Source organism: Thamnophis elegans, chromosome 9 (assembly GCF_009769535.1).
Source record: "Thamnophis elegans isolate rThaEle1 chromosome 9, rThaEle1.pri, whole genome shotgun sequence".
NCBI classification, from domain to species: Eukaryota; Metazoa; Chordata; class Lepidosauria; order Squamata; family Colubridae; genus Thamnophis; species Thamnophis elegans.
The window spans coordinates 73,309,361-73,330,563 of NC_045549.1; the positions used below are offsets into that span (position 1 = coordinate 73,309,361).

At 42.1% G+C, this 21,203-nt stretch overlaps 2 protein-coding genes across 5 annotated transcripts in view; both read right to left on the reverse strand.

Moving 5' to 3' along the window:
• Window positions 1-6,354, reverse strand: part of UGDH (UDP-glucose 6-dehydrogenase) — a 24,488-nt gene extending 18,134 nt beyond the window's left edge. Inside the window, exon 1 of one of the 2 annotated variants that reach the window (XM_032224108.1) lies at window positions 6,156-6,354. The gene's annotated coding sequence lies outside the window, so the exon portion shown is untranslated. Of the gene's footprint in view, window positions 1-2,623; window positions 2,817-6,155 lie in introns of those variants that run through there. The other variant, XM_032224109.1, reaches the window with a different exon arrangement.
• A 2,310-nt stretch (window positions 6,355-8,664) lies between these two features.
• The window catches only part of SMIM14 (small integral membrane protein 14), a 36,116-nt gene continuing 23,577 nt past the window's right edge, over window positions 8,665-21,203 (reverse strand). For all 3 annotated transcript variants that reach the window (XM_032224048.1, XM_032224047.1, XM_032224046.1), the window contains 2 exons: window positions 15,593-15,741; window positions 8,665-13,283 (listed from right to left, as the gene is read on the reverse strand). In XM_032224048.1, the coding sequence (XP_032079939.1) occupies window positions 13,251-13,283; window positions 15,593-15,741 (182 nt within the window). In that variant the 3' untranslated portion in view covers window positions 8,665-13,250. The remainder of the gene's footprint in view (window positions 13,284-15,592; window positions 15,742-21,203) is intronic.

The window sequence follows — 21,203 nt, forward strand, 5'->3', positions numbered from 1 at the left end:
TCGCTGCAGTTCTTAAATTGGTAAGCTGCACTGTCAGAAGGCCACAAAAATGGATCCCAGTAACCTGGGACATTCCTGCAACCGTCATAAATGTGCATCGGCTGTCAAAGCATCCGAATGTAAAATCATAAGACCGCAGAGAGGCTGCAGGTGTGTTATAAATGGTCGTCATTTTTTTCAGTGCTGTCGTAACTTCGGTCACTAAACGAACTGTTGTAAGTCGAGGACTGCCTGTACTGAATTATAAACCATGGAGGGGGGGGGGGGGAGAAAGAAAGAAATGAAGTTGACTTGGTAAGAAGCAGCATTTAGAGGAAAGAGTGCTTGCAAACACACCCCAGAGTAAAACATCTTCTTTACAACTCCTTCTCTTTTAAGAAGCAGTTTGCAAGGAGTCACTTCCCTTCCCCCAAGCCAACCTCTTTTTTTCCTCCTTTTTCTTGCAAAATACAAGGAAGAAACTGTTAAAGAGAAGGGTGGAGTGGGGGAATTGCCCAATTGACGCACACTCGTTCAACGGAATCTGGGTGGATTTCAACACGGGTTGGCCTGGTGGATTAGACATTCTTGAAGCTGATTAATCCCTTCCAAATGGCAAACGTCTTTCCGTTTTCTTCCAAGGGGTTGGAACGGAGGGCTGCCTGGATTAGATATTACACACACATACACAGAGACGAAAGATTAAGCTGGGTTCGTTTACTATGGCAGAACCGAGCAGAGTTGGAAGGGATCTCGGAAGTCCTCTAGTCCAACCCCTGCTCAAGCAGGAGACCTTATAGCAATGACGGTGAATCTTTTCGTCACCAAAGGTCAAAAAGGTGAGCTCTTCACACGGGTGTTCGTCTGGACCAGGAAATTTCTCCTAAGTTGCTTCTCTCCTTGATTAGTTTCCATCCTCTGCTTCGTCTCCGATTTTCAGGTGCTTTGGAGAAGAGGTTGACCCCCTCCTCTTTCTGGCAGCCCCTCAAATATTGGAAAACTGTTATCGTGTCACCCCCCCCTAATCCTTCTTTTCGCTAGACTAAAAATATCCAATTCCTGCAACCGTTCTTTGTATTTTGGGGGGCTCTGCCCCTTAGTGAATCTCTTCACTCTATAGTTTCTAGAGTCTCAACTCTACTCAATAAGGGTTTCACTCTGTGGATCAGACTGGATTTCAAATAGCTCCCCAATTCCCCCCCCCCCCCAGTAATCACATCAGATCATTAACTGATCTGAAGATCACATAACTTCCCTTTGACCAAATTAAGTCACACTGCTGTTATTATCTGTTGTTCAGTCTCTTCTTAGGATACCAGAATTGCCAAGGCTGACCTAATCCAGCATTTTTATATTCTATATACCGGTACCTACTTCCCAATCAAATAGTTCTGGATTTGTGATTGAAATCGGCATTTGTCAATCAGCATTTGTCAATCAGCATTTGTCAATCAGCATTTGTGCAACAGATGCCAAAAAAGCCAACACAGTTCTAGGCTACATAAACAGAGGGATATAATTAAGATCATGTGAAGTGTTAATGCCACTTTATAATGCCTTGGTAAGGCCACACTTGGAATATTTGCATCCAGTTTTGGTTGCCACGATGTAGAAAAGATGTTGAGACTCTAGAAAGAGTGCGGAGAAGAGCAACAAAGATAATTAGGGGAGTGGAGGCTAAAACATATGAAGAACAGTTGCAGGAACTTGGTATGTCTAGTTTAATGAAAAGAAGGACTAGGGGAGACAGGATAGCAGCCTTCCAATATCTCAGGGGTTGCCACAAAGAAGAGGAACTCAAACTATTCTCCAAAGCACCTGAGGGTAGAACATGAAGCAATGGGTGGAAACTAATCAAAGAGAGAAGCAACTTAGAACTGAGGAGAAATTTCCTGACAGTGAGAACAATTAATCAGTGGAACAGAAGTTGCCGCCAGTAATTGTGAATGCCCCAACACTGGAAGTCTTTAAGATGATGTTGGATAGCCATTTGTCTGAAACGGTATAGGGTTACCTGCCTAAGCAGGCAGGGGGTTGGACTAGAAGACCTCCAAGGTCCCTTCCAACTCTGCTATTGTATTTATTTGTATATTTGTCAATCAGAAACCAGAAATCCTGAATTATTTATTTCTTTACGGCAACCAGCAGGTCTAATAATGCTGCTCAGCATGAGTCAAAAATGTTCAAATCATCCCATAGCTGCCTCATAAGTCAGAGGAGAGAAATGCTTTCCAGATGTTATTGGCTTGCAACTTCTGCCCATCCTGACCATAGCAAAGACCAACAGAGATTTTAACATCATTTGGGAAGACAGCACTTTCAGGAAAAACAGGATGACTCCTTGGGGTTTTTTTTGGATAGGAAGGAAGGCAGCCTAGTGCATGGCTTGCCTTATAGGCCAGTGTTTTTCAACCTTTTTTGTGCAAAGGCACACTTTTTTCATGAAAAAAATCACGAGGCACACCACCATTAGAAAATGTTTAAAAAATTTAACTCTGTGCCTATATTCAATATAGGTGGGTGTTTTTCCCACGGCACACCTTATACTATGTCACGGCACACTAGTGTGCCGCGGCACAGTGGTTGAAAAACACTGTTATAGGCAGTCTTATTGGTTGATCACCAATAGGATGCAAAAACTTACCAAATATGGTAAGAAATGAAGCAAACTCTCCTATTAAAGCAGGAATATCGATGTCTTCCTTTTATAACTTTTTGAAGTAAAGCAAAATAGAACAGGTCGCCGATCAAATGCTAAATCTTGAATTTAACGCTGAGATCTCAATAAGTCTTTGGTCAACAGACATAGATATTCATTGCCCTAGAAGTAGACACACTGGCTGTAGAAGAAGGAAAAAACTTATTTGGCACTCAATTATGTCTTTGATTGAGGTCCAGCCACAGGTCGGAATTCATAAAAGCAAGCTTTATTTCAACATAAGCAAAGTACCGTATAAAGGAGAGCAATCTTAACTTTCCATCTATTTCAACTGCATGAAATATATATATATATATATATATATATATATATATATATATATATATATATATATATATATATATATATATCAATCATCTATCTATCATCTATCTATCTATCTATCTATCTATCTATCTATCTATCTATCTATCTATCTATCTATCTATCTATCATTGGCTAATGTTATAGTGATCAGAAACACACAGTTAGGATGGTTTCTTATAATTCCTTCTTATAATATAACTAGCCGATAGCCTGGCATTGCCAGGGAATTTTATTTAGAAGGGGAAAACATCCGGACCAAACGTCATTTCTAAAGTTGGATTTTCCCCCTTACCAAGAGGGTAAGAGTACGGTGAAGCCATTACCGTGGCAACTCCACTGCCCTGTACAGTAGAAGCCGTTTTACGGCAGTACAGTAGAAGTCATTGAAAGGCACCACCGGCTACATCTTAACAGAACACACACCCCGAGGGGTGTTAGGGGTGTCTTATCCCCACAATATTTTTCTCCAGAAAGTCATCTGTGTACCAAGTTTTATTGAAATTGCTCGAAACTTTCCAGAGTTATGCTGGAACATACATACACACACATACACATAGCCATTTTTACGTAGATTACATTTATAGCCCCAAGAATGTTTTTTTTTCATGCAACCTATAGAATGTTAGTGACAAACTACACACCAGCTTAAATCCCAATTGTGCAATGGATTTCCAGACCTACAGAATTTGCTTAAGGGATACCTTGAAGTACCATCCTAAATACATTACTACAGAACTGGGGGAAAGAAAGAAAAAAATCTTCATTTTCCCCTAACCCTTAAGATCCACTCCTCCAATCTCACAAGGGAATAAAAAATGAGCCGTCCTGAAAAGGATAGAAACTATCAGTAGCAAAACTCCACTGCGCTGTACAGTAGAAGCCATTTTACGGCACAACAGGCTGTATCTTAACAGTATACACGGTGTGAGGGGTGTCTTACCCCCACAGTGTTTTTCTCCAGAGAGTAAGTCATCTGTGTACCAAGTTTGGTTGTAATTCCACTCAAGGTGTTCCAGACTTATGGAACACACACAAACACACACATAGCCGTGTGTGTGTGTGTGTGTGTGTGTGTGTGTGTGTTATGTCAAAGCACCTGGTATGCCCAAATATGGGAGGGAGCATATATATATTCGTAGATTTTCACGGGTGTAGGTATGCTGGTCTTGTTGTATCCGGGTCTTACACGGGAAAAGACCTGGATAAAACAAGACCAGCATACCTACACCCGTGAAAATCTACGAAAATACACACACACACACACACACACACACACACACAATTTATAGAATAGAAATATAGGATAGAAACTATCGATAGCAAGGCTGTAGTACTGATGTCATGATACAATAATAGACAATACGGTAAAAGGAATGCAGTGCTGAAAATTAATGAAGACAATATGTTAATTAATGACTTTAAAAGAATCTTTTGGAAATGATAGATTACTTTAAAACAGCCTCTGGAAAGGAAGAGCTGTGTGCGAAATATTTCTTCCTGAACTCTACAATTGCAGAGCCGGGCATAATATGGTAATTATTCCAGATTAAATGGATTGGGGGGATGGGATGTTGGTGGAGTGAATCCGCGAAGGGTGCAGAATAAATTGGCTCACCCATTAGGTCTTATAGAGGGGAACCCCATTTTATAAACCCCCCAAAGCAAGCATGGTTTCCCCCTCCACATTTCCACCACTGGCTGGGAGACCAAAGCCGCTCCAAAATAAAATTGGCTTTGGGAACCCCACTCCAGTCCATCTTGAGTCTCAAATCAGTCCTTTCATTTATGCTGGGAAATTCCCAGAATGAATGAAGTTGGAGGAAGGGAAGCGTGGGGGGGGGAAGCATCCCCCACCTCTACCCCAGAGTTTCTTGAAGCCTCTTGCCCCACATCACAGGAGAAGAAGTGGGGGGAGGCCCACTTCAGCCAGAGAAATTGAGGAAATGAGACATTTTAAAGTGGAAGGAAGGGGGGGGGAAGAGAGGGAGAGGAGAGGAGAGGAGAGGAGAGGAAGGAAGGAAGGACCCACCTTAGCCAGAAAAATGGAGGGAATATGACATTTTAAAGTGGAAGGAAGGGAGAAGAAAGAAAGAGAGGGAGAAAGGAAATAAAGAAAGAAAGACCCACCCCAGCTAGAAAAATAGAGGAAATGGGACATTTTAAAGTGGAAGGAAGGTGGGAGAAAGAAAGAAAGAAAGAAAGAAAGAAAGAAAGAAAGAAAGAAAGAAAGAAAGAAAGAAAAGAAAGGACCCACCTCAGCCAGAGAAATGGAGAAAATAGGATATTTTAAAGTGGAAGAAAGGAAGGAAGGAGGAGAAAGAAAGAGAAGGAAGGACCAACCTCAGCCAGAGAAACTGAAGAAATAGGACTTCGCCATATATATATTTGGCTAATGTTATAGTGATCAGAAATAGGACTTTTAAAGAGGAAGAAAGGTGGGGGGAGAGAAAGAAAGAGAGGGAGAGGAGGGAAGGAAACAAAAAGAAAAAAGAAAGGGGGGAGGGAAAAAGAGACGGAAGGAAAGGAGAGAAAGAAAGAAAAAGGGGAAGGGAAAAAGAGATGGAAGAAAAGAAAGAAAGAAAGAAAGAAGAAAGAAGAAAGAAGAAAGAAAGAAAAGACAAGACCCACCTCAGCCAGAGAAACTGAGGAAACAGGATCTTTTTAAAGAGAAAGGAAGGTGGGAGGGAAGAAAAGAAAGAAAGAGAAAGAAAGGGGGGGAAGAGATGGAAGGACAGGAGAGAGAGAAAGAAAAAGGGGGAGGGAAAAAGAGATGGAAGAAAAGAAAGAAGGAAAAGACCCACCTCAGCCAGAGAAACTGAGGAAACGGGACCTTTTTTAAAGAGGAAGGAAGGAGGGAGGGAAGGAAAGAAAGAAAAAGAAAGGGGAGGAGGGAAAAAGAGATGGAAGGAAAGAAGAGAGAGAAAGAAAAAGAGGGAGGGAAAAAGAGACGGAAGGAAGAAAGAAAGAAAAGAAACTGAGGGAAAGGGACCTTTTTTCAAGAGGAAGGGAGGAGGGAAGGAAAGATGGAGAGAAGGAAAGAGAGAGAGAAAAGGAGGAAGAGAAGGGCCTCCACCTTCCCTTCAACCCTCTCCCCACCAGAGCCAGACGGTCTCCCCCTCCACCCATCTCCCACCCGGGAGGCCTGGACTACCTGAGGGGCGGCGAGGCGGGCGCGGGGCGGGCGGAGGCGAGGCAGGAGCCGGGCGGGCGGCAGAGGCCGAGTGGGGCCGCCCCGCAGCGCCTCCCGCTTTAAAGGGGCGCCTTCCTCCTCCTGCTCGGGCAGGAGGCGGCGGAGGCGGCGCCCAGCCCGGCCAGGCCCCCTTCGGGCACGGAGGAAGCCCAGACCCAATTGCACCGCCGGAGGCGGCCTGGGCCTCGGAGTGGGCGGGGAAGGCCGCGGAGGGAGGGAACCCATCGCTCCTCTTCCGCCGGAGGATGCCTAACGCCGCCGCCGGCCGGGTCTTCCCGCTTGGCCCCAGGGAAGGATGGAAGGAAGGATGGAAAGAAGGAAAAATGGAAAGAATGACGGATGTAAAGAAGGAAGTATGGAGAGAAGAAACAAAGGATGGAAGGAGAGAAGGAAAAATGGAAAGAAGGAAGGAGGGATGGAAAGGATAGAAAGGAGAGAAGGAAGGAAGGATGGAGAGAAGGAAGGAGAGAAGGAAAAATGGAAAGAAGGACGGATGTAAAGAAGGAAGGATGGAGAGAAGAAACAAAGGATGGAAGGAGAGAAGGAAAAATGGAAAGAAGGAAGGAGGGATGGAAAGGATAGAAAGGCGAGAAGGAAAGAAGGATGGAGAGAAGGAAGGAAGGAAGGATGGAGAGAAGGAGAAATGGAAAGAAGGACGGATGTAAAGAAGGAAGGAAGGAGAGAAGAAACAAAGGATGGAAGGAGAGAAGGAAAAATGGAAAGAAGGAAGGAGGGATGGAAAGGATAGAAAGAAGGAAGGGGAGAAGGAAGGATGGAAAGAAGAAAGGAAGGATAGAGAGGAGGAAAGAAGGAGGGATATAAAGAAGGAAGGATGGAAAAGGAACAAATGATGGAAGGAGAGAAGGAAAAATGGAAAGAAGGAAGGATGGAAAGGATAGAAAGAAGGAAGAAGGAATGAAGGATGGAGAGAAGGAAGGATGGAAAGAAGGAAGACAACAAGGGAGGGAGAGATAGGGAAAGATGTTAGGAAAAAATGAAAGGGAAGGAAGGAGGGAGGAAAGGATAGAGAAGGATATAGAAAGGAAAAAAGGAAAGGAGAATGGACAAGGGAGAAAGAAAGCACAGGGCAGGAGGGGAGAAGGAAGAAGGGAGGGGAAAAGGGAGAGTGGCTAAGATGCTGAGCTTGCAGATCAGAAAGGTCGGCAGTTCGGCGGTTCGAATCCCTAACACCACGTAACGGAGTGAGCTCCCGTTACCTGTCCCAGCTTCTGCCAACCTAGCAGTTCAAAAGCATGTAAAAACGCAAGTAGGAAAAATAAGAACCACCTTTGGTGGGAAGGTAAGAGTGTTCTGTTCGCCTTTGGCATTGAGTCATGCCAGCCACATGACCACGGAGATGTCTTCAGGCAGCGCTGGCTCTTCGGTTTTGAAACAGAGATGAGCACTGCCCCCTAGACTTGGGAATGACTAGCACATATGTGCGAGGGGAACCTTTACCTTATGATTTAAAGAAAATCCAGGGGCTGCAATCTCTATATTTGATGTTTGCAAAAGTGAGAAGTCTATTTTCCTTTTGGGGTAACTTGTTTATTTGTGGAGGGTCCTTTTCAATTTTTATGCCCTCTTTCCACATGCAGGAAAAAAAAAATAGGCTTCCATAAGTCACACAAAATAAAGAGAAAAAAAATGTCTTCGATCGTATTAGCATTTCTGGGATAGCAAAATAAAAGTCGACACAGCAGAAATTGGTGCAAATGTGGGAATTCCGTGTTCTGAGAGCTGCTGCAGCCTTATGATTTAATTTTCAACTAGCCCTGATGATGTTACCTAGTCAGGTAATGAAACGCCTGTAAGAAAACAACCAAGGATCCCTCCTTTCAACCCTGAGCTACAAATATTCTCCTTTATTGATGTTTATTCCACCCCACTCCCACCCCCCAGCCTTGTCATCAACGGGCAGGCTTTTTATCATTATCCTAATCCACAGTTACTCAAGTGACCCTAACCCTTTACCTTTTTAATCAGACTTTGCTATAGGGATTACCAAATCTGCATTTATAAAATGCCCCATCTTAGTTTTTGCTTGGGGGCAGAGGACTGGGGCTCCGAATTTCTGTCTCCCTTAAGATTTTTTTATTTCTGTATTTTATCCAGTTTTCCCTCCCCCCCCCCATAGACATGTAAATAAGGCTGACATTTCTCCCTGTAGAAAAGTGCAGGACACTTTTAATCAGAACTTCAGAATAAGAGGGAAATGTACCAATTTAAAATGCACAGTCTTGTGAACTGCACTGAACACAACGCATCTGCGCAACGGTTAACTCTCAATTAAAAAAAAAACATAAACTTTGAAATCACCGTAAACAAATCCAAAAGGACTCAGGAAATGTGACATGTCAAGATGGCCCATGTTATTTTGGAGTGAAGCATTAGCAAAGGAGACCAGCCTCCCCCCCCCCCCCACTCCCACATCAAAGCAAAGCAAAATAACAGAGAAATACAAAATCCAGACTTTTGAGAAGTTTTATTAGTGGTTCTATTTGTCGAGAGAATGTTTTTTTTTTAAAAAAGTGCATAGAACAAGCCCTTTATTTCACAGCAAATCTTGTAGTAAAAGGATTATAACATGGCACAGATCTTTTCCGTTTGGCATAATTCAGACAATTTAAATCAATAAAACCCATCACAGTATATTCAATCTTTTTGTCCGCGAGACATATTCTAAACTAAGGCAGAAAGAGCTGTCGCAGTTCATAGGTGAATGTGAAACGTCAATTCTGACACCTAAAGTTTAAACATTAAATGCTGTAGAAATTCAGTAAGTAGAAAAAACTATGTTCATTTTTTTTTCTGAGTTTAATCAGTGGCTGGGGTTATATAAAAGCTGCAATGTCAGAAAAAGAATTTCCAAAACTTTTCTGGACCATATTTTCACAATCAAAATCCCTCCCCCACACTTTGCTGGGGTTTCTAAATTCTGCTAATCTTACCATCATCCCATAAACCAGCTTTTTAAACAAGTCATCATAATCGTCCATCTTATTCTAGCTTAGAATAAATCTAGTTTATTCACTTAAAGTAGAAAAAAAAAGTCAATAAAACCAATGTATGGGCTGTAAATTTGGTTTGTCCTGTAGTGAACCTTTAACACAATGGTTATTGTATCTGTTAACAGATTATATTTGTGGCTCTGTTGCAATGTTGTGGTTTCATAAAATGGCCCTGGAACAAGCTGTACATTAATTCACATTTTGCTTCTTCAGTTTCTCTCTGTCCAAATGTTTATATCAACAAATTATTCTTGAGAACAAAATAAATCTATTCAGCCCTAGGACTCGTAACTGTGTCACATTTTTGAGCTGTTCTGCCAACCTTAGAAAGGTTGGTAAAGATGAACAAACTTGCATGAAAAGTAACCAACATTTTTTAAAAAATGAAACACAGAAAGGTTCTCAAACGCTATTTTAAGAGGAATCATGAAATGCCCCAAACACAGTGCTGTAATTCTTAAAACAATTCCGAAGAATTCTTTAATGTTATTCCCTGGCTAAAAGAGTGAATCTCCAAAATCTAAAAAATAGCATTTTATGAACACAGGTTGGGACAGACTGCTCCCACATTGGCATTAATACAAACGGTAGATCCCTTCCTTGAAATAAATTGACCAAATGTAGTTATCAGTGGATGGATCTGTTACCCAAGCTTGCTGAAAGGTGTAAAAACTGAGAAACTTTTAAAGCATACATCCTTAATCCTCGTACAAATAAACAGCAGATGAATTAGGTTGAGTTACTAGGATTAGTTGAAATACGTTTCCCATCCTTCAAATCCAGCAAGAACTGGATTTTAAGACTCGGGGAGGTTCAGAAGTAACTCGGATAGTAAAATCCTACTTGCCTGTAACTTACATCTTCCAGTTTGCAAGCATTAGGTCTCTCGACAACTCACTGCCTTCACCAAGTTTCCCTACAATATTTTTGCCGGAGTGGTGGTGGAATGAAATGGAATGGAAAAGTGATGTCCAACAACCTTATTATATTTGTTAGACTGGTCTTCTCTAAGGATTAAAGGAAATGTATAGAGGTTTACCTATTCCAGTTTGTTTCACAGTCACACCTTGCTGAAATAGTTTGAGTCATCAGTGAATTTCTGGGGCTAAGGATGAATGAGAAACTATGATGTTCAGGTTCCAGTCCAACCCTCCTAAACTATTTGGATCCAACAAAAGAGATTGAAATGTTAAGGTTTTTCTAATGAGCATGTGGATAACTCCTCTTGATTTTTAAAAAAATCTTAAGGCCCAATAAATAAATAAAAAAGGACTGTAGGCTTGTTAAAATGAATTTGGCAGGTTGGAGAAAACTCTTGGCGTGTTTTTTGAAAACGGTTAAGAAAAAACGGGAGGATTCTTCTTGGCATTAAAAATGCAATGTTAGGCATGCTTACTTAGCAGTTACCGTATTTTTCAGAGTATAAGACGCTCCAGAGTATAAGATGCACCTTAGTTTTTGAGGAGAAAAACAAGAAAAAAAAGTGTTCATCTGGCTAGCATCCTTAGCCTGGTCAGTTTCAGCACATTAATTCTCTGGTTGTGAGCCCACATCCTCGATGGGGATAATAAACAGCTTCAAAAGCACACCACATTCAGAGTATAAGACACACTCAATTTTTCACCCTCTTTTAGGGGCGGAAAGAAGTGCATCTTCTACTCCGAAAAATACAGTTACTCTCACTGAGCAGATCAACAGATTAAACTCAGGATTTGGCTGCCCTGACGGTTCAGAAACTTTTTAAAACATAGAACCTTTGCATAACTTTACACTGGAACTATATTCCCCTTGCATTGTCCTTGATAGTAATTCAAGGAATTTTAAAAATGCAGCAGGAAGGCTACCTTAAATGTACAAGAATGCAAATTTTCACAAGGCTTTTTGGTTCCTTGGCTGTTTGGGCACGTTCTCTCACCGAAGGGCCAGTTTGAAGAAGCCAAACAACGGTGTCAGCCTTCAAAGCCACTTTGCACCTCACACGTTCTGTCGCTAACAGAATTACAGTTGAAACCAAGGAAAGGCTACAGAGAGAGAACTGTGATTTTGAATCCTATGGAGAGAGAGGGGTTTTTGTAACCGGTTGGCATCCTGGTTAGCTTCGATAACCAAACATGAAGCATTTTAAATGGTGGGATTCAGCAGGTTCAGACCGGTTCGAGTGAACTGATAGCTCCGACAATCCGCCCGCCCCTGCGCTATACTGACCTATATTTCCTTCGTTTGAAGCCCAGCTGATCAGTGCCGTAGAGCGGATAGCCCCACCTCGGCTGTTTTACTCACGGGGGCTGCAGTAGAAGGTAAGTTTTTCACTTGTTTTTAAATGCACTTCATGCGCGCACTCAGCAAGCCGGCTGTTACACCGGTTGAATCCCACCACTGCTCAGCACCCAGAAACACCAAGTCTGTAGGTGATTCTGTATTCCCAGACTGTTATTTATGTCCTTCTGTTGCTTCATGATGCAGGTAATAATTTTAATTCTTGGAAATAACCTTCTATTTGTAGAAGATATTTGCAAAGTAAAAAAAAAACCTACACATTCCCTTCCCAAAATCACAACTACGCTCACAAATGGGGGGGGGGGGATAAATGTTTGCTCCCTGTATTTTGGGGGAGACTCTTAAGTAGCTGAGATGATTGGCAACGCACAGAACATTCAATTTTAAAAATGGCAATCACTCAAGCAAACCTAAACGTTTGGGGTTTTTTTATGGGCGAACTGTTGGCAACTGGCAGATACTCTTGTCGATTTCCATTCGTAGAAAGAACAGTGCTTTCAGTATGAAATTTTCCCTGCAAACCTAGGTTAACACTAATCCATAGATTTGGGAAAGTCAATCTGCCCTCAAATTCCAGGAATGTCCTCATTTAATTTCAAGTGAACTTTCCCGTAATGGAATAATTCAATGTTTGTTTTTCAAAACTGATCTTAAGGTTGTAGCAGTAGTTATTTCCCTCTGTAATTTACCACGCTGTAAAAGTGGGCTGTCTTTTTTATAACAAGAAGACATGAGGTTATCTCTGTGGGCTTCAACCTACTGGTAGACGTCAACTCCCAGAATTCTGAGAGTTGAAGTTCACAAGTTTTAAAATTGCCAAGATTGGACTTCCCTGGTTTTGATCTTTTTTTTTTTTAGGAAAGGGTGTAACATCAACAGGTTGAGCTTCATAGAAGCTTAACACGCCAATTTTGCTTCTTATTTCTAAAGGGAAGACCACTCGAAATCTGCAGTTTTTGGCAAATTCTGTGCTGTGGCCTCATGAGGCAAAGTGTTTGGCTGTGACAGTATTCCATCGACATTTGAATAACATGTAAAAAAATGTGTTAATCTAATGCAATCCAGAAGTTGATTTTGACTACAGAAGCTTTTAAGCAATTGCAGTGAAGGAAAATCGTTGTATAAGAGTGGGACTAGTTTTCAATGTAAATTTTAATTATTCAGGCTTTATTTGTTAACTTATTTTCCTTCCTTCCTTCCTTCCTTCCTCTCTCCTCTCTCCCCTCCTCTAAATAAACTGTTTCATTGATAAAACTATAACTAGTTTACATCAGCTTTCTTAATGTGAAATCATCTGGATTGTTGACTCTGCCAGCTAGGAATACGACATAATATTCAACATATGCAAAAGGCACTAATTGGAGAAGGCTGTAGTATATGAACTTTTTGAAAATGGACACACTGGAAGGAACTTTTGCGGATTTCCCCCACAAAATGGGTGAAGATCACAGAGGAATTTACTGCAATTTTTAATCTCTAAGTAGATAGGAAGAGAAAACCCACTAGTCTGAACAAGAGCAACTGATTATCAATAGAGAGGTTTAACTTTTTTTTCCTTTAAATATTGTAGTGGACATAAGTTCAACACCCATCAATGAAATGCTGTTACTTCCCACCACGTTAAGTTAATCTATTTAAATGTCGCTTAAGAAATAGAAAAAGAAAATGGATATTCTATGTACAAAATAAGTCCCTACTATACAATGATAAGGAATGCTCTTTTTTTTGGTCACTGAAGATTAAACTTGTTGAGTTTTTCCAGGAAACTTCAGTCCACTGGTGGAGCTGGTGGTTCTTGTCCCTGTGTGTTGAGAATATATTGATTTAGAGATTTCTGAATATTGCACAAGAGAAGGGGGCTGCCCACTTAAAAGAGCCTCATACCTCTTTACAAATTTTTATTTCAGGGAATAAAAGAAATCACAGGTAGTCTTCAATTTACAACCACAGCTGAGTCAACCCAGCAGACTTTCATGGCTAAGGCGGGATTAGAACTCAGGGTCTTGAATGCACGGTTTAAGAATATGTCTATTCATACATATGGGTGGCAAAGGGAGGAATACAAATCTAAAAGCAGAAGACGACGGAAAGACAAGGAGATAGGTGATGATGATAAATTGTGAACGTAAAACAAGCAATGGATGATCTCTGGAATAAATGCACAAGAAAGAGCAGGAAAGAAGAAACAAGTGAAAATAGAAAAAAATAAAAAAAATACTGTATGAAAAAAATAGAATTATTTCCCAGTGAGTGACTACTGCAACATGCTCTACATGGGGCAGCCCTTGAAGAGCATTCGGAGACTTCAGCTTGTCCAGAATGCAGCCGCGCAAGCGATCGTGGGTGCACCTCGGTTCACCCACGTAACACCTATCCTCCGCGAGCTGCACTGGCTGCCTATTGGTCTCCGGATGCGCTTCAAGGCGCTAGTCGTCACTTATAAAGCCCTTCATGGTATTGGACCTGGGTACTTGAGACACCGCCTGCTGCCAATCACCTCCACTAGACCGATTAGATCCCACAGATTAGGCCTCCTCCGAATTCCATCCACCGGCCAGTGCCGACTGGCGACTACCCGGAGGAGAGCCTTCTCTGTGGCCGCTCCGACCCTCTGGAACGAACTTCCTGTGGAGATTCGAACCCTCACCACCCTCCAGGCCTTCCGCAAAGCCCTTAAAACCTGGCTGTTCCAACAGGCCTGGGGCTAAAGAGCTGTTGCCCCCGTCTCGAATGGTATGACTATTGTGTGTTTTTAAATTATGTATTGTTATGTTTTGTCTTTTATTTTCTGTCTGTACCCCCCTTCCCTGATTTGAATTGTGAGCCGCCCTGAGTCCCCTTCGGGGGAAAAGGGCAGCATATAAATATAATAAAATCAACCAATCAATCAAATCAATCAATCAACAGGGGTGTCTAACCTTGACAACTTTTAAGATCTGCGAACATCAACCCACAGAATTCCTCAGCCAACCGTGCGGCCTGGAGAATTCTGGGAGTTGAAGTCCACAAGTCTTAAAGTTGCCAAGGTTGGAGACCTCTGGATTAGAAAGTCAACAAAATAGGAGGTGGAAGCTACCTGGAACAAAAGGAAAAGCATCTTATTCGTGCCAAAGAAGTACGTGGACTTACACTGATGGGAAGTAATGAAAGAGGATGCTTGCTAAAACAATGACGCAAAGGCGGTTGTGCGATGTATATAGAATGATTGCGTCCAAAAGGAAAGGAGACACCATTGTGTGGTGCGTGCAGACAGAGAAAAAGCAGCAAAGAATACAGTCTAAAAGAACAAGGAAGCATTAAAAGGTAAAGGAGGAAGGGAAAATTAAGAGCTATTTAGATTGGGGGTGGGGGGAAACCTCACTGGAAAATCCAAGTAGCTAGCAAGGAGCTTTCAAGAAAATGAACGAAACGCTACTTAGAATAATCCTAGCCTAATCCGTTACGTTAACCAGGTTATCACCGATAAGCTGACAGGATTATTCAAACCCCCTTCTCTGTTTTCTTGAAAATCTCATCAGCCCACAAAAATTCTTCAAGATAATCTAACTTGAATGATTTCACTAAATAGCAATGCAGTATTACGACATCCTGGAAAATAAGTCTTGCAGGTAGTCCTTGACTTACGGCCACAATTGAGCCCAAAATTTCGAGACAAATGACACATTTGTTCAAGAGAGTTTTGCCCCATTTTACGACATTTCCTGCCACTGTTGATAAGCGAATCACTGCAGCTGATAAGTTAGTAGCTTGGTTGTTAAGTGAATTTGGCTTCCAGAAAGTTGCAAAAGGGGACCATGTGACTCTGGGATGCTGCAACGGTCATAAGTACGAACCCATTGCTGAGCCTCTGAATTTGGATCACGTGGCCATGGGGAGGCTGCAAAGGTCGTTAAGTGTGAAAAACAGCCGTCAGTTCCTTTTTTCAGTGCTGTTGTAACTCTGAACGGTCACTATAGAAACTGTTGTAAATTGAGGACTACCTATACTGAACCAGTGTCGTACGAGCTACCTTGGGATGAGTGGATTATTTTTTCCATGTATTTGTACATTTCCTTCCCATTCTGTTATTACCCAACCAAAGGAAATAAAGGGACCAGGAAACAGACTCACATTATGTGGGCTCGACGGCTTTTCGGAAGTGATCGATCTCCGTAAGCTGGTGGGTCTCATCAAGAACAAGACCAGTGCAATGACCAGCCAGCCCACCATTATCATTGTGACACTCATGTCGTTCTCAGCCGATGGGTTTGGTCCCGGCACTAGAGGAAGGACGACAACAAGAAGGAAAGGGAGGGCAGAATTAACTTCAAACACATCAAGAGATGATCAGCCGGGAAGGTTACCGTATTTTTTGGAGTATAAGATGCACTTCCCCCCCCTAAAAGAGGGTGGAAATTTGGGTATGTCTGATACACTGACTGTAGCCTCGCCCACCACCCACCGTCCCACACCCTTTGGCCTCCGCCTCCCAGCAATTTGCCTCCTTGCAACAAACGGGGGAAATGGGGGTTGAGGCAGCAATAGGCTATGGCAGTGTTGGAGAACCTTTTCGGCACCGAGTGCCGAAACGGGAGCACGGGTGCGTACGTGTGGAAGCACTGGAAACCAGAAGAGCAGTTCCCCGGTGTGCATGCGTGGGAACGCCGGAAACTGGAAGAGCAGTTTCCTGATGCGCATATGCACGCAGGAAGCTAAGCTTCTGGTTTCCGGCGTGCGCATGCGTGCCAGTCACCTGGTCTTCTCATGCATGCACAAAGACCAGCTGGCCAGAACATGTGCGCCAAAACCCGGAAGAGCAATGACTGATGGCTGACATGCCCGGAGAGATGCCTGTGTGCCACTTCCGGCACTTGTGCCATCGGTTCGCCATCACAGGGCTGTGGCAATCCCTGCAGTCTGAAACAGCTGATCATCAAGCGACCCCTGCTAAAACTGAAAGTGAAATGGGCTGTTTGCTGCAAGGAGGCAAATTGCTGGAAGGTAGAGGCAGATTTTTTTTTCCCCTTGTGCTGATCAGGCTGTTTGCTGCAAGGAGGTAAAAAAATAACTATAAATGCCTATAGAATGTTCAAATTATGAGACTTATTTTTTAAAGACTGCTTTATTATTGTTCTAGACAACTTAACAAAATGAAGAAGTTTTAAAATAAATGTTGATCTGAAGAGGCCCAGTGCTATTGTCTCTTCATTTAAATAACAGAGAATAAGTATACTTCCAGAAAGCACATCAATTTTAACAGCATCTATACATGTATAGTCTGAAATGTAACACCACAAACAGTGTATATCCTCTGTACTGTTTGCTGTTTGCTGCAAGGAGGCAAATTGCTGGGAAGCAGATTTCCATCCCCCTTGTTTTCCTGCCCAAAAGCTGGGTGCGTCTTATACTCCGGAGCATCTTATACTCAGAAAAGGAGGGTAGTTTGGGGTAGGGTGGAATTGTGAATCCGACAGAGTACTGACAGAGTGCTAGGATTTTGTCTAGACTTCTTGCGGTGCTAAACAGGTGGACAGGAGTTGAACATCAGCAATTGGACAACGTAACTCCTCGTCCTAAAATAATTCATGCCCCCCCCCGCCTAATCATCAGGATTCTGTGCCTGCCAAGCATGACCATGAAGTCCTGCTGGCTGAGGGATTCTGGGAGTTGAAGTCCACCAGTCTTTAAGTGGCCAAGGTTTGGAGACCCCTGCCCTGGGGCAAAAGGCTGAGGGTCCAACCAGCATAACTGAGAACAAATAAATCCCGAGAGAAAGGAAATATTTCCTCAAATGCTCTTTCATATATGCACTTAATCAGCTCCAATAGAATCCACTGAGGACCTGTATACTGCACGAGTCAAAAAGGGGGCTGTGAAAATATCTACAGACCCCTCACATCCTGGGCACAAATTGTTTCAACTCCTATTCTCAAAATGACACTATAGGACACTGCACAACAACTAGACACAAGGACAGTTTTTTCCTGAATGCCATCACTCTGCTAAACAACTAATCCCCACAACCCTGTCAAACTAATTACTAAGACTATAGTACTATTATTTTCCTCATCCTTCCTAGTACCTATCTCCTCCCACTTATGGCTATAAGCATGTTCCTTGTATTTTTACAATTCATATTGTTTGATTGTTTCCTAGTATGAGTTTCATCATTTTATTCTTGATGAATGTATTTTATTCTCCTTAGGTACACTGAGAGCATAGGCACTAAAAACAAATTCTTGTGTGTCCAATCCCACTTGGCCAATAAAAAATTCTTTTCTTTTCTATTCTATTCTATTCTATAGTCTGATATTCTCTTCTAAATTCTATTCTATTCTATTCTATTCTTTATTCTGATATTCTATTCTAAATTCTATTCTATTCTATTCTAAATTCTATTCTATTCTAAACAAAAAGGAATTTACTTCAGAAAAAGCGTGATAAAGATTTCACTAGAAGTTATAAAAACTGCTGAGATAGATTTAATTTTTCATGCTAAGAAACAAGGAAGTTGCAAAAGTCAGTGTGTAACCTTAGCAATGTGTTTAATGTCAGGACAGACATTACGTCCAACATCCCAGCTGGCCTTAATAACAGCCTGGCTCTAGACAGCTTCCTGGTTGGGAAATGTTGGGCGTTGAAGTCCACCCATCACAAACTTGCCAAGAGACACAACTTTAAAGAATGGAAAGGGAACTGACGCAACCATTTTGAGACTTCCGTCTGTCCTTCATTCATGACTTCTCCTGACCCGTCTTTCTCTGCTATTATTTATTCTCTTATTGAAAGAACCACCGAAAGAAGTTCATCCCAACATGTTTTTGTCTTCAATCTGAGATAAACCTGAGAGCAGAAATGAATCTCGCCAGCTCCCCATAAATCTTTTTTTGTTCAACTACCCAAAAAATTCTATAGGTCCTTTGCACATCAAAAAATTCTTCCTAGTATACTCTTTAACTATGGATATTCCTGAGGGACAGGACTGGAGTGTAACATAAATACTTAAATATAATATCTGACATGATAATAGTAACAACACTTCCCTGAAAATAAGACCTCCCCGGATAATAAGCCCAATCGAGCTTTTGAGCCCATGCGCTAAAACAAGCCCTCCCTGAAAATATTGCAACACAGCAGCAGCCATGAGGTGACCATGCCAGCCGCCTCCTGCACCTCAAAAATAATAAGACCTCCCCGAAAATAAGGCGAAACGCTTATTTCAGGGGTCAAAAGAAAATAAGACCCTGTCTTATTTTCGGGGAAACATGGTATGTACCGCTTCACAGTGCTTTCCAGCCCTCTCTAAGCGGTTTACAGAGTCAGCCTCTTGCCCCCAACAATCTGGGTCCTCATTTTACCGACCTCGGAAGGATGGAAGGCTGAGTCAACCTTGAATCTGGTGAGATGCAATCTGCCAAACTGCAGGCAGCCGTCGATCAGCAGAAGAAGCCTGCAGTTCTGCATTTTAACCACTGCGCCACCACAGCTCAGCACAATCAATACAATACAAATACAATATCTGACATGATATCCTATGGGTTCCCACCCCACCCCCCCAACTCTTGATTTATTTATTCCTGGAATCTTTTCCCTGAAGTAGCTCTGACTTGATTCTTCATGCTGAAAGGAGCAGATTACGTTCCCCCAACCTGTCTCTTGATAATTCTTTTAGCTTTACTCCCAGGATTAATATCACACAAATCTTAGTCACAATCCACACTCAAGACTGAGATTAATCACTATGTGGGTGTGAACCACAAGCAGCCGGCTGCTTTCCCACTTCACCTTGGTTGACTTTCAACTGTCAGTCTAGAGGAACCTACAATCCCATCTGTCAAACTCTGCAGGGCCCCGTTTTCTCTTCCTTCCATGCCTTCCTCCTGCTAGCTCCATCTTCCCCAACTATGGTTGTAAATTACAGTTGCGATCCCCAATGCATCTGGAAGTGATCAGGTTGGCTTGGAGAAAACTGAGCTAGCTAGTCAATGGGTCGTCTTATATCGATGTGCAAGCAAGATGACTTTGTCTTAAGTCCAGCATCATGGCCAACCAGTCACGTCATTTCAAATCGGCAGCCACAAATTGTATTTTTGTCCTGTGGATGAGATGCTTAATAGGATGTGATGTCCAAATGAAATTATGTAAAGTTATAATTATTGTTTTTTATTATTGATCTTACTTTAAGTTTCAAAGTTCAAAGTTTAATGAATTTATATGCCGCCCAATCCCGAAGGACTCCGGGCAGCTTACATAAAAACAACTCTAAAAAGAATACTAAAAATTAAAATAGAGAGGGAAAGCGGTTAAAAACACATCATGCACTCAATCTTAGTGGGGCTAGACCTCATTCATCAGGTCAACAGCCCCAGGCCTGCCGGAATAGCCAGGTCTTAGTAGACATTCGGAAGGCCGAGAGAGTGGGGAGGGTCCGGATCTCTGGGGGTAGATCGTTCCATAGGGCCAGGGCAGCTACAGAGAAGGCCCTCCCCCGAGGAGCTGCCAGACGACATTATCTAGTCGACAGCACCTGGAGAAGGCCCATCCTGTGTGATCTTATCGGACGCTGGGAGGTATGTGGCAGAAGACGGTCTCGTAGATAGTATCATAAACAGCTTAAAAACAAGGCAACTTGGTCTTAAATCTTCATAATAACTTCCCCCTAGCTCAGGCATCAGCAAAACACTCAAAGAGCCATTTGGACGCATTTCCCACAGAAAAGAAAACACCGGGAGCCACAAAACTAACATATGTAGTTGAATTAAAGGTTCTGTTTTCTTTCTGAAACTTTTCTTGGATTTATCCAGGGTTGGCCTACTGGGGGTTCAAATAGGCCCAATAAATCATATGGCAGCAGGTATCACACATTGGCGATTGCAATGCAAATTTTGAGCAACAAGGAGCCGCAGCAGGATGAAAGAGCCACATGCAGCTCAAAAGCCACAGATTGCTGACTCCTGCCCTGATCAACTAATCTATTAAAATGATTAAAATTGCAACTATGCTACCTTCCCCCCCTCCAAAAAAACCCCTTTAATTTATTTAGATTGATGGTATTAAAAAATTGCTGCTGGAAGAGATTGCCATATGTAGCCCTAAAAGAAATACTAATTTATAACTGAAGTGAGGATTTATCAGTGTCCTTTGAAAAGAGACTGGGCAAAGCAATGTTCTCTTCCACACCCCATAAATGTCAGCCCCTACTTGAATGTGCTGATACTTCTACATTATTAAACAAAATATAGAAAGTAATACAAAAGCACATGCTAAGACTGCTTTGTCAGTTATTAGCCACAGAAATGGGCTGATGAAAACTGCCTCCTTAGAAACCAACAGGACATTTGGAGAAGTAATGCAGCAAAAACAAAAAAAATTGAATACCAGAGATGAAATATACATATAAAAAAATGGGGTGCCAAAATTTTAAGCATTCATTAAGTTTCTTTCTCAATACAAAATGTCAAGCGCAGACCTCATAGCTGTTTGCATATTCCAAAGCAGGCATATCCTGCATAACAGCTCTTTTAATGAAAAGGCTATTTGTCAAAAGTATGAATGAGGCTTTCAGCTTTACCGAGCAAAGGTATTAGTTTGTGGCATGCTCCATAGGGGAAAAAAAAGAAAGTCAGTCAGTTATAGCAGGAAATAACAGTATTTGAATAGCAGGGTATTTTTCCTCCCAGCTCTTAAGTATGCTAAACATCTTATGCAGAAATAGGGATCCATGTATGTGTCCACAAAACAT